General features: G+C 38.5%; 1 protein-coding gene across 1 annotated transcript in view; it reads right to left on the reverse strand.

Moving 5' to 3' along the window:
- Positions 1-1525: 1525 nt before the first annotated feature.
- Positions 1526-14385, reverse strand: part of gabra6 (gamma-aminobutyric acid type A receptor subunit alpha6) — a 50269-nt gene continuing 37409 nt past the window's right edge. Inside the window, exons 9-10 of the mRNA XM_008113081.3 lie at positions 8963-9229; positions 1526-4950 (exon numbers count right to left, since the gene is read on the reverse strand). Coding sequence (XP_008111288.1) covers positions 4900-4950; positions 8963-9229 — 318 coding nt within the window. The 3' untranslated portion in view covers positions 1526-4899. The remainder of the gene's footprint in view (positions 4951-8962; positions 9230-14385) is intronic.

Genomic DNA, 14385 nt, shown 5'->3' on the forward strand with positions numbered 1-14385 from the left:
AGACAACCTGGCAAGGTGGTACTACCTGGAGGAATCCTCCACCTTGTGTGACTGTGGAGCAACAAACAACTCCGCATATGTATGCTTGCCCACAATGTCCTGCCTCATGTATGGAGGAGTTGTTGTTTAAAGCTACGGACAATGCAGTTGCTGTTGCCCGCTTTTGGTCTAAAACTATTTAGTTGCTTGTGATTTCCTTTTCATCATTTTAAAATGTATTTGTTATGCAATGCTTTTGACATGAAATAAATAAAAGGTTAAAAATGTTTTAATTATGCTCTCTTGGGCTCTTAACTATGGCAGATGTTTTTTCAGTGATATGTGCTGCCGTTTTAACTTTTTGCTTTTTAAAAAAGTGTTTTAAACTGTTTTAAATAAATAATTGCATGGGAGGGTTTCTTTTTCTGATATATATGGAGATGTATGTATGTATGTATTATCCTGTAAGATGCTTTGAGTTTCACTTTGTGAGAAAGGCAGAATATAAAAACTTCTTGTATTCTTCTGTCAGAGTCCTGCATTTCAATGGGGTTTGGTATTATCTGCAGTTTTGTACAGGGGGCGTACTGTAATCAAATCAATAAATATTAGAAACATATCTTTCTTAATCCTACACAATATACAGTGGAGCCCCTAACTCTTTTGTAGCCAACTTTATGACTCACTGGCAACTAACCGCCTCATCAACCACAACGCACACATCACAAAGAAATGAGATAGTTCAGTTCAGTTCAGATCCGTTGTTAATCCAACATTCTCTATTTGTCTTGTTGCATCCTCCCTGTTACACCTACCTAGACCCCAAGACCATCTTCAGGTGCCCACCTCCATGTGCTCTGATGAGTGAAAGGAAATGGGACAGTTAAGGTGATGCTACTCTTGCAGATGCTGCTCTGCTACCTTCATTGTAAAGATTTGAGTGTCAGGCAACCTTTTAAAATCTCTCTGTCCTTTTGAACAAGTGGATTTCTTTTCACTATTTTAATAATTTTTATTTTATGAATGCTGTTGTTTGTTTATGTCATTATAGTTTACTATTTCATATTTGGTGAACTAGTCAGATAATATCATTATTGAGAAGTGTATGTAATGTCACAAATTCTGGCATAATCTCACTGGATATAAATAGCCAGAAACCTTCACTGCAAAGACCTATGGAAACAAATTGAAATTATTCACAATTTACAAGTAGTTATTAAGTATCCTCAATGAACTATGCTGATAAGAGATAAATGGATCCATCTATTTCCAGTATATTCCAATTCTGCATAGTTAATTCCAGAAAATTTTACCTTTTGAAAAAAGATGTTTGTATCAGTTTCTCAATATCTACAGACTTTTTGTTAAAAAGTGCACCATAACGGCATTATCTTTTAGCATTTTACACAAAACATTTTATATGTATGTTGTTCAACCTAAGATTTGCATCTATATACTGTAGCATGCCTTATCCTTTTTTTGTTCTACACTTGGACCATGAATTTAGTCTAAGACGTTTGCATTAATCATGAAGAGTAACAAAAAAAACCTTCCTAGAACAGCTGTTTTTAATTCACTGCTTTGCTTATATCTCCAAGTTGAATATTCATCAGTGATGTTATGTTTCACATAAAAGTCAGCAGATTTATTATTATATAGGCAGCGAGATTATTACAAAGTAGTTGCATGGCCATGATATATTTCTACATAGCATTCAATAAAATAAGTATTGCTTTACTACTGTAAAAAACAAATATCTCATTAAAATTATTTCTATTACTTATATGAGAAGATCCAAGGCATCCATGCAGAAACTGAGTCATCAGTAAAACTTCCAGTCATCTCAAAGTCAACGGTGCATGAGCCATTAAATAATGCTATGTGTAAAATGTATCTTAGATGTAGACCATCACTGTTACATGGTGAAGCAGACCCACTATAATGCTGGAATACAGGCTTGTCCATAAAAGGTGGAGAGATCTAACTTTATATTTTAAGAGTACATTCAAAACCAGATTTAACATATTTCTATTCAACCTTATAGTACTGTTGCATTTTATGTTCTTCCTCTACATTGTTATTAGTTTAACAAAATAATACAGAAATAAATAGTTTAAATACATTCAACCTCATACATCAGGGGCTTCTTTCCAAATTCAGTACTTTCATAGCTGTATATTATTGCTATATCAAGTGATGTTAAAACTAAGTTTACATATTTACAAGTGTACATATAAAATATACATTTATATTTAAAGACAAAATGTAATTGCACAAGGAGCCAAACATTCATCTGACTCCTTGTTTGAAGTGAATGATTTCTAAAGGAATAACATAAAAATATAAGAGGTTATTCCAGCCTCCCCTCCCCACCCCACCCCCAGCTTCCCCTACAAGGTACAATAGTGCAACATGCATACCTCCTCACAGGGTGATGCATGAAATACCTCATTTTTCAGAAACCCAAATGCATAAGAGAGACCCTCAAACCCTTTGCAGCTGTGCTGTGAACAAAGGCTGTGAATATCATTACAGGTTCTTACTGCAATGTAATAAGGAACCTAAAGCTACACAGTGTTTTGAGTGGAATACACGGTCCTTTGCCTGTTCTTTTACATTACTGACTTCCAACCTCACATTCACTGGAATGAAAATGGGTTGAGGAACAAAGTGCAGTCTCATTACATTCATGCCCAGATATTCTAAGATCATTAAAAAGAATTACAGTAAAAAAGTATGCGCCATAAAAGGGTACAAGAGAGCTAGATGCCTCCAGAAGAGCTGAAATGAAAAAGCTGCTGGATTGGCAGACAGTATCTCATACCTGTTCTATAAAGATACATGAGAAATGAAAGAGCAACCCAGCAAAGAGTGCCAACAGTTAATCTTTTAACTTCTCTCATGCAATTTGCATATGCTAGATTGCAATGCCCAGTATTTTTTCATTTTAAAAAAGTGTTTCAGATGCTATGCTAAAATGATTTAGCATTACAAGAATGAGCCTAGCCTCTCCTTCTGACAGGCTTGGTATGTCCTCCCCAATGACTCCTCCGGTGCAAACATGTGGAAAGAACTGGAAGTTTACACTTACGTATGCTCTGCTTTATCACCATAATCATAACTATAGTTTATTTTAAATGAACCAACTTCATATCGTGGATTACAAATTGGTTTGTTAAAAAGAAATGGCAGTTGAGATACATTAATTCAACATGTTGAAGAGCAGATGGCTGCTTTCAGCACAGGACTTTTGCCCTGCTCTGGCCTGTACACTAGCTCTACCCATTTCATGAAGAAAGCAGAACTAGCCACCATCCTATTTAAGTCTACCATTGTGTCATTTTTTGTAGTATGGAACTGAAGAGTGTTTGTAAACACAATATGCAGTGGCTAGATTGCTCTCTGCCCTACACTTTTTTGATTATATTACTCTTTCCTTGCCTTAAACACAATGGCTTCTTATTTATTTCTCTGTCCAATTCAAAGGGTTGGTTTTCAAAGACCTGAAGAATTGGGGGTCAGGATATTTGACAAGCCACCTCTGCTTTTGTGAACTTTCCCACAGATACTGCAGATACTCTAACTACAGTAATATAAAAATAAATTAAAATTACAATTATTTAAAACAAAAAAATCTACCCAAATATTTGTTGTGGAGTTTCCTCTTTCCCCTAGAGAAGTATTACTTTTAGGGGAGTAATCTTCCTCTAAAACAGTGCTACTCATGGTTTCTGAGAAATTGATTGAAAGTCCCCGACACATTTCCAAAGGAAAAAATTAATTGCAGCCAATGAGCAGAAATATGGTCCTAGGCCATGAAACATTGAGGAAAAAATCCCTGTGCTCAACACCAAATAACTTGTGATGCACTATTCAAAAACATTGTTTTAGTGATAATAACAAAACCCATTAAAAAGGATTTGGAGGTGACCCCAGATGTTCATGGTGTAGGCAAAGTGAATCCTCCTTTAGAAATATATTTTCATTAGTGTCACTTTTACATTAGAATAAGCATTACAGTATCCACAGTTACAGGAGCTCCATGCACATGGCCACGATCCATGCATAGTGCCTTAAACAGTTTCTCTGTTCAGGATGCAATTCTATACATACTTACCATGGAGTAAGAGCCCTGCCAAGAACAGCAGAACTTACTTCTGAGTAGGCATGCACAAGACCGCATTGTTAATCCACCAGTAAGAAGGAGATTCCCAGTTTCACATTAAATAAAGGCAGGGCAAGGCCACTCTTTTGCCACCTTCATTGTAAGTAAGCTTGAGGTGGATAAAATGTTAAAGGGTTATGAATATTCTGTTTCAATGGATAAAGGCTTCATCGCAAAGTGCATTGGTCCCTGAACTATTTAAACATAACACTCACTCTAGTAAAAACTGATTTTGTCTTACCTAGGTTAATTGGACCAAGGCTATGGACCCATACAGAGGAATAAGCCCAATGAATTCACTAAATTTGCATCTGAGTAAGAATTCATAGGATCAAGTTGCATATCGGTTTTAAAATACATCTATGCTAGCCATGTAATGCTGGTGTAGAATATTTGTGCCACAAAACTGTGCAATCTGAATTCGTACTTGACATAGGAAATCGCGTTTTAGGGGACATTTTTGCCATTTTAAAAATTGAACATTTAAACTGAAGCCTTAGCCCTGAGCTATTTAGCAACATGGCCAGAACAAGAAGTGAATCAACAGAAGAACGTGCTCTAGCAATCACCTTCCACAGGTGCATATCTTTCAGGGATTGTGCCATTCATGTGTCAACTTTCATGTCCTCAGGTAACATCTTCAAAATCTGGAGTATTTTATATTCAGAGTGACTAGAATGTCACAATTGTCCTTTGTCCTAGCCACTTAGTCCAGTAAATCTTTCAGTTCTGTGTCACACCTGAGTTGGTACTTATCAGTAGGCTTGATGGTCATTTCGAATATGCATTGCCGTAGGTTCAAAAAACTGAAAGAAAAGATTCAAAAGAAAATTCAGTAAAGTACTCCCTAAAGGGCAGTCAATCAGCAAGACAGCTACTATTGATTTTCATTTGTCTCAGAAAGACTAAATCAGCAACACATTGTATGTGGAAATCATAGCTGGCTTGACTCAATAATGTCCAATAACAAATGTGCATGGCAGTCTCTCTCCCTTTCTTTGACTCATTCTTTTATAGACATTTCCCTCTCCAGCAATAGAAATGCAGCTTGATAAGGACTTATAGTCCCTCATACTGATTATTTGAAAGGAATTAGCATTAAAAGTGATGCAATGTTAATTTTAAACATATAAACTGATAAGGAGGAGACTTTTAAAGAAAGTGGGATTGGGATTGTAAAATTGGTATAAAGTTTCAGCACATTTAAATATTTTAATGTTTAATAGTTTTAATAACATAAAAAACTTTGTTTTATAATGTCTATACAGTATTTATACTTTAATGTATTATAATTGTTTTAATTAACATTGTTTTATATTTATTGTTAGTCACCTTGAGTCCTATATTGCGGAAAAAGCAGAGTAAAAATGAATCAAGCAAACAAACAAACAAACAAATAAATAAATAGTTTTATTGCCAACTTTACCCTTTTAAAACCAAAAAGGTAGCAACAATATATTCCAATTAAATAAAAATTACAAACATTCAGAATGGTTTCCAACCTTTGGTCCTTCAGGTGTTTTGAGCTCCCACAATTCCTAATAGCTGTTAAACTATTCAAGATTTCTGGGATTGAGGTCCAAAACACCTGGAGGACCAAAGGTTAAGAACCACTATGGAAGTGACCATACTGCAAGTGATGAAATCAGAATTCATTAATCCCTTTCATGCCTACTCTTAAAATTTTCTTTACTGAATGTAATTTAATTAATTTAATATTTATTCATTTTATTTATATATTCACCAGTTGGAAAATACCCCAGGCAGTCATAAAAGCACAAAAATTGATAAAATAAGGAACCATTATCAGGAACCTAAAAGTATAATGAGTGTTGTACAGGATCGGTTATTACCAATTCAATAAAAGTCGAGCATTCTTTATCTGGAATTCTGAAATCCTAAATAGTAATCCAGAATTCTTCATACAAGTGGCCAATAGTGATGGATGGACACAAAAACATCTTGGAAGCTTACTCAGTTTGTGTGTCTGTTATTATAATATTATGTTTTGTCTTACTCAAATTGTTAGTATTTAATTGTTAAACTGTTTCATATGTCATATTGTTTTTGTAAGCTGCTCTGTTATCTTTTGATATAGGACATGTTTAAATATTTTAATAAACTTACAAAAGATCAAGACAGTAAAAAGATCGGATTCATCTAAAATCGAGAACATTTAAGTTCTACTACTTGTATTAGGGAAATTAAACATATGTTTTTATCTCCTACCTATAAATCAAATGTATATTATCCTGATTAACCTGTACAAACTAAAGAATGTTTTTGACACCTTTCTACTTGCTTTTTGGGTTTGATTCTTGATTAATTTTGCCATCATATTCTTACATTACACTGCAGCATTATGCTGGATTTATAGACTAAAATTCTAACATCACATGGCCTCAGTGTAGAGGAAAATATCATCCATTAAGAAAGCTGATAAAATCCTGCTCTAAACAGCTTTGTACTATACAGCTCAGTTTCATCCTTGGCAATTGAAGAAACCAGAAACACTTTCTTGCTCGTAATATGTATATTTACTTCTGTTTGTTAATCCCATTCATTTATCTTTCTACCTACCTACAGACACATACACAAAGAGACAGAATATACAATTCATGGTAGAAAATCTAATTGATGAAGGAGATCCTTTTGGTTATGCTTCCAAATTTTGCATTCTTTTGTCCTTAATTCTGCATTCACAGATGCAATTTCTTTAAAAGAAAGGAAATGAAGGGGGAAATCCTTTCTTCATCTATCTCTGTCTGTATCCTGGCTGTCTATGCTAATTTGCAAAGTGGTAAATCTTACTGCGATTATGAGAGGAGTGTGTTTGTGTTAGATAAACTATAAAATATGTGGCATCAATCCAATTTTATGTACGCATGACAGCGAGGCCACACACTGATATATTCCGTCCAAATTAATTACATACTGATCTTATGTGGAAAAGGATTTCCATCCTCTTACAACAATTGTTTTAATATTTTGATTTTGCAATGTATAAATCTCCCCATGCATGCTTCTTTAATTAAACATCTGTCAGCTTTTTTAGTAACAAACTCACATTTTCCAGGACTGATCACATGGCTGGCAGAAAGTACTCTGGTTCAAATATGACCATGTAAAGTTGCACAGCAGACATCCAATCTTGAACTTGTCCCAATGCTCATTTAAATTACACCAGATTACTTGGGATTCTTAGTATGCAACTCTTATTACTGTATCGGGGGACCCCATCTACCACTATATCATTATGATAATATTCCATTTTTCAGAAATCAGTCTTTCTGTTTGGTGGCAGACCCCACCAAAGCCTCATATACAGATTTAAAATAAATGACCCCTCTAGCCTAAATTCAAAATTATAGAGATGCTTTAGTACCAATGCAATGGATTTTTTTCTCCTCTCCCTTCCCGCTGCAGCTTTTGGTATAACTCGGAAATGTGTTCATGAGGGTTTCTCAACTTTTTTATATTTATGAGGGTTGGAGTCATTGTAATCTCCTCCTCTCAATTCATTCTGTCATCAAATGTGCCTTTTTGGATGCTGTCCACTGAAAGGAGGTTTTCAGATTTAAAATGTACATTCCAATTCAGCCAACTACATAAGAACAATCTTTCATTGACAGATTTTCCTGATCCACATGATTTGAGATACAGCAAAATCAAGAATAGTAGAATAAGAATATGCTCAAAAATATAACTGAATTTTCTGAAACACTGGTATTGCCAAATATGGGGTTAGGATTATACCAGAAACACTAAATTGGCCTGAACATACCTCATTGTGTTTGACCTTGGAAGCTAAGCAGAGTTAGTATTCGGATGAGAGACTCGGAACAACAATAATTTCCATATAAGGCTAGAAACCAGGATTTGAAATCCTAGAATTAGAGCTGATGGTGGGTCAGAGTTGACAGACAGGGCAGAGAGCAGGGCCAGAAATCCAGCTTAGTATAAATAAGATAACTTTAAGTGTCCCCATCAACATATCATAGTGAACTCCTTCTTAGAGTTCATGACAAAATACTGCCCCATCCATTCAACTTCTTGGTTAGAAGTATACTCAGCTGGTAGTATATTTCCATTTAACTTCTCTGCATCCTGATCCTAAACATGCTGAATTGGATCTTAAAGTAAATTCACATGCAAAAGCTAAATGGAAGAAGAGTATTCCATCTCTTTGCCATAAACCCTGCCATGGAGATAGCCATGCACAACAAACAGTATCCCTGGACAATCAAAGAATGGGCATGGGGGCCTGCTGGAATGGGAGGAGATAAACTTGCGGAAGTTCATACCAGGAACAATTTATTGTATTTATTGTATTTATTTACTGTCCCTATTTATCTCCCTGCCTTTGCATGAACCCATTTTCAAATCATTTCAATACAAGAGGCAAGTCCATGCACAGATAACTTTTCATGATTGGGTTTCCAAAAATGAACAGAAAATCCTTTCTAGTCACAAAAGTTTGCTTGTTGACATCAACTGTAAAATTTCATTAAAATGATTCTCAACATTTGATGTATCAGAAAAATATATTTCATATCAAGCAAATAGAGGATGCTTCCAGACAAGGATTTGATTGTCTATTCACTGTGATACAGACACAGAATTATATGGGGAGAAAGCCTTCTGATTATGTCAGCTTTCATTTGCAATCCACTTGTATCTTCCCATCAACTCTTCTATCTGCTTTCCTCTCTCAGAAAGATGGAATAATTATACAAGGCCTTCTGACCAGGAATGATAAGAGCTGTCCATCTGGAAACACCCTCACATGTCACCATGCTATAAAATATTACTACTCACTTCCATAGTGTCTTTCGAAAGGTAAACCACCCAGTATACTAGGTTGAATCCTGCAAATGCCACAGGAAAAAGAATCCTAGAGTACTGGTCTATTTTACTTGTGCCTCCAATTTCTGGTGGTGGAGGAGGTGGTGAAGGTGGTGAAGGAGCAGATATTTGTTGACCTTGAGATGCGCTATTAGACAATATACTTGTTTCAGGGGACTGATCTGTTTGAGATGTCATGGAATTCATTCGTTTCTTCAGATTGCAATTCGAATCAGAGTGCTGTAAAAAAAGAAAAGAAAATAGCATTACTGCACAATTTCCTGGAAATGTGGTTCTGAATTTTATTCACAATTTTTCTTGTTATTTTCCTGTTATTCTACTTTTTATCATTTTCTTTTCACTTATCATCTGCAGCATGATCACAACTGTACACAAAATCAACAAGCCCAGAAACACTGCAAGTAACTCTCAAGCAAATACATGTACGCAATCCACATACATTTTGTCACTCTGACTGTTTTTGGACAATTGTATTTAATGGAATGTTTTCACATGAAATAATATGAGAAAGTAACATTTATTTAATAAGGAAGAGTATATATATATATTTAAATATCAGACTGCAAAACAAATTGAGTCAGTAGAGAAAAATGAGAGAAAGTCACACTGCAAATAGAGAATATACTCAATTCTGTCTTCTTTAGTGTTCTTCTCTATTTTCCTTTAATAAACTGTAATTTTCCAGGACAAATTCTAACCTTGCCTATTTCAGTCACTTAAAAACTGAACTCTGTGAAATTGTTCCCATATGTGTTTTCCTCTCCTATTATCTACTAGCAATCTCGCCCTTCTGCATCTGAAGAATGCTTTGCTCTTTTCAGTTTCCACCTCTAGTTCATGCAGGCAATTACCCTGTTGATGTCTTTGACTTTACACACACCTAGATGGCAGGATAGCCTGCCAATGTAACAAGAGTACTTTTATGCATAATAATGTAAGAAGGATTTCATGAGGTGTACTCCCCAGTGACTGCATGATTATGAATTAATGAATAGAAACAGCCCATGAAGAAAAGCAGATGTGGATGTTGACAGAAGATGGTCCCAGTAAGGAAGAAAGCAGCCCTCTTCAAGCCTTCTGAAACAGAACAGGCAAAAGGCAGATGGAGAGGCATAATGTTGTTCCTCCAAACTTTTCATACTGGCAAGGATCATCTCTAGAATGGCTGGGACTGTAATCAGTTACATGCAGCTATTGTATTCCACACAAAGCTGGAAATCCAGATTGTGCATGGTGGACTATTTTCAGGGAGCAGAAGAACTGTCTGAATTAACAACCTAATAGGGAATGAAACTTTTTTCTCTTTATTACTTTCTTTTGACTTTTTAAATGTATAGCTAAATGATACAAGCACGTCATTCACACAATGTTCTAATCCTGAGCTGAAATCTTCTATGATAGTCCTCCAGCAAAATAAAGTCCAACAGAGAATGAAGGAAATGATGCAAAACAGATTTTCCACTAGCCAATTACATGAAAACTGCCCCTAGAAGGGTGTTATTGTTGTCAATGGCAAGACATCATAAACACCTTTGTTTAAAATATTTCTTCCATGATGAATTCATTGATTTTGAAAGTGTTGAAAAACTCATTATTTTTACTCAAAAAGGGGAGATAGATTAATCTGCAATCTCATTCAGAGATATTATTTCAGATTCTGAGATTGATGAAGATATAAACATTCAAATAAATAGCTATATAGATGCATCACGTGTTCACAAAGCAGCACTCAGTAAATTCATTTTAACCAACAGAAGCAATATGAAACACCCAGAAATAATTTTAGTTTAAAGTTTTGAATGTTATTGCTAACATTCTGAATTTAGACTGGTAGCCACTTTTATATGGTTTCTAAGTGATGTTCCAGCAAATATCAAAGTGTATTACAGTAATACAATTGGGAAGATATCAATAGAGAAATTATTTTAGCTTGGTTATTGTCATCAGAAAAAAATAACAGAACTAGATGACAGTCAAAGCTTGAATCAAGTACCCTGAGCCATGGTGTCCATTTAAATCATTAATGGCAGAAATGGATCTAGGGGTGCCCCATCAAAAGCAAGTCACTTATCCAACTCCAATTGGGGTGCCAATCTCACCCAGCTTTGTCCACCAGGCTATACCGTGCAGCACCAACCAAGATCTGGAGGACCGGGAGGAGGGGTCGCAGTGGTCTATAAGGAGTCCATCCCCTTGATCAGGTGCCCCATCCTGAAGTCAACCTCATTTGAATGTGTTCATCTGAGGGTAGGGGGCCAGGATAGTTTAGGGATTCTGCTAGTGTACTGACCACACCCCTGCCTGAGCTAGCAGGGGTGGTCTCAGGCCTGGCAGTGGAGTCTCAACAGCTTATCGTGCTGGGGGACTTCAATGTCCATGCCAAGACCACTCTTTCCGGGGCGGCTCAGGACTTCAGGGCCACCATGGCAACCATGGGGCTGTCCCAATTAGTATCTGGCCCTACCCACAGAGCCGGGCACACACTTGTCTTGGTTTTCTGCCAGGGATGAGAGGAAGTTGGCAGTGTGGAGGAGCTTACCATCGCTCCGTTGCCATGGACCGACTATCACCCGATCAGGTTTAGGCTCACTGCGCCCCCCAACCTCCGCAGGGGTGGAGGACTGATTAAAATGGTCTGCCCCAGGAGACTTATGGATCCAGATGGATTCCTGACGGTTCTTGGGGAGTTTCCCGCCACCTCGGCTGGTGACCCTGTAAATGCTCTAGTCGCTCTCTGGAACAAGGAGGTGGCCAGGGCAGTAGACACGATCGCTCTGGAATGTCCCCTCTCAAGTACCCAAGCTAAACCATCTCCTTGGTTCACTGAGGAGCTGGCAGCGATGAAGTGAAAGAAGAGGGGACTAGAGGGCATGCGGCGTTCAAAGCCGAACGAGTCAAACCGAACACGGCTATGCTCCTATCTTAGGGCATATGCCGCAGCAATAGATACTGCAAAGAACATTTTCTTTGCAGCTAATATTGCATCTGCAAAGAACTGTCCGGCAGAGCTGTTTCGAGGTGTCAGAGGTTTGTTATATCCTGCCCCTGTTGAAGAAGCCATCACTGGACCACACTCAATTGGAGAACTTTCAGCCTATTTCTAATTTCCCCTTTTTGGGCAAGGTTGTGGAACATGTGGTGGCCGCACAACTCCAGGCATTCTTGGATGACACTGATTTTCTAGATCTGGCACAGTCTGGCTTCAGGCCGGGGCATGGTACCGAGACAGCCTTGGTCACCTTAGTCAATGATCTATGCCGGGAACTGGACAGCGGGAATGTGTCCCTGCTGGTTCTGCTGGACCTCTCAGCGGCCTTTGATACCAACGGTCACGGTATCCTTCTGGGACGCCTCACCGGGATGGGGCTCGGAGGCACTGTCTTGCAGTGGCTCCAGTCCTTCCTGGAGGGGCGTTCCCAGATGGTGTCATTGGGGGACACCTGCTCGGCCCCACAACCTTTGTCTTGTGGGGTCCCGCAGGGGTCAGTACTGTCCCCCATGCTGTTTAACATCTACATAAAGCCACTGGGGGAGATCATCCAGAGTTTCGGAGTGCGGTGTCATCTATACGCAGATGATGTCCAGCTCTGTCATTCCTTCCCACCTGTCACTAAGGAGGCTGTTCAGATCCTAAACCGGTGTCTGGCCGCTGTGTCGGACTGGATTAGGGCGAACAGATTGAAACTGAATCCAGACAAGACAGAGGTCCTCTTGGTCAGTCGTAAGGCCAAAAAGGGTTACAACCTGTGTTGCAAGGGATCATACTCCCCCTGAAGACGCAGGTTCACAATCTAGGTGTTCTCCTGGACTCATCGCTGAGCTTGGAACCCCAGGTCTTGGCGGTGGCCAGGGGAGCATTCGCACAACTCAGACTTGTGCGCCAGCTGCGCCCGTACCTTGGGAAGTCTGACTTGGCTACGGTGGTTCACGCTCTAGTTGCATTCCGTTTGGACTACTGCAATGCGCTCTACGTGGGGCTGCCTTTGAAGACGGCCCAGAAGCTCCAACTAGTACAACGGGTGGCAGCCAGATTAATAACTGGGGTGGCATACAGGGAGCTTACCACCACCCTACTAAGCCAGCTCCACTGGCTGCCGATATGCTACAGAGCCCAATTCAAACTGCTGGTTTTGACCTATAAAGCCCTAAACGGTTCTGGCCCAATCTACTTGTCCTAACGTATCTCCTCCTATGAGCCAGCAAGATCCCTGAGATCATCTGGAGAGGCCCTGCTCTCAGTCCCGCCTGCCTCGGAGGTGCGGCTGGTGGGAACGAGGGACAGGGCCTTCTCGGAGCTGGCTCCCCGGCTGTGGAACACCCTCCCCAGAGATATGCGATAAATTCCAACCATGTTGGGCTTCAGAAAAGCCCTAAAACATGGCTGTGTGCCCAAGCTTTTAATCAATAAATGGCAAAGATGACACAGACTGAACTACGGACAAAGCATGATGTCTCTCCAGGATGAACGGATCTGATTTTACCTTTTAAATTTATATATTGTAATTTATATTGTATTTTAATAGTTTTAATTGTCTAATGTATTGTTTTGATATTGTTTTTACTACAGGCATCACATTGCTGCCATTACTGTAAGCCGCCCTGAGTCCCTTCGGGTGAGAAATGAATAAATAAATTGAGAATCTTCAAACCTGAGAGCCTTCATCTTATTGGGATTGATTGACCTCTGGATCCTGCCCCATTACCATAATCCAGGCCACTTCAGCATTGGCATAGCCCACACTATTACACACTCAGGCTTATGCCCAGCCTTTACACTTTTGAAAATGTCTATGGAACTTCTGGGGACTGAACAGGACGAAATGTCCCAAATATTGCATCACAGGCCAGAATTATGTATCACTAGAATAAGGGGAAGCCTATGGAATTTGACAACAAACCAACTACTAACACACACATGCTGGTCTGAAAAGTGTTCACTCTTTTAAAGCAACTGGCAACACCTCCATCAGTGTTAAAGAAAAAAACAGATTGAAAGAAGAGAGGGGAAAACATTATTCAGGTACATAGCCAAGATACCTCTCAAAAGGGCACCTGTTGGCTCTTCTATCAAATTTGGTATTTTATGTAAGAAAATTAAGCTATTCTGGTGACCTACATTTCCACAGATCCAAATAACTCATCTGCTCCCTGATCCCTCCTCTCTTCCCATTCTACAATGTTTTTTTTTATTCTTCATCATACCACACTCACATTAACCCAAATAACTGACAGAGAAAATACTTTGCAGATGGTTTGAAAGGCCCTACATATAGATGTCAGGGCTCTGTCTATCAGGAACACAGATGTTTGATTTTCTATTTTCCTCTCACACAGCAAGCCAAAGACAGATTTAGAAGGGAGATCAGCCACAGATG

The sequence above is a fragment of the Anolis carolinensis genome, chromosome 2 (genome assembly GCF_035594765.1).
Source record: "Anolis carolinensis isolate JA03-04 chromosome 2, rAnoCar3.1.pri, whole genome shotgun sequence".
NCBI lineage: Eukaryota > Metazoa > Chordata > Lepidosauria > Squamata > Dactyloidae > Anolis > Anolis carolinensis.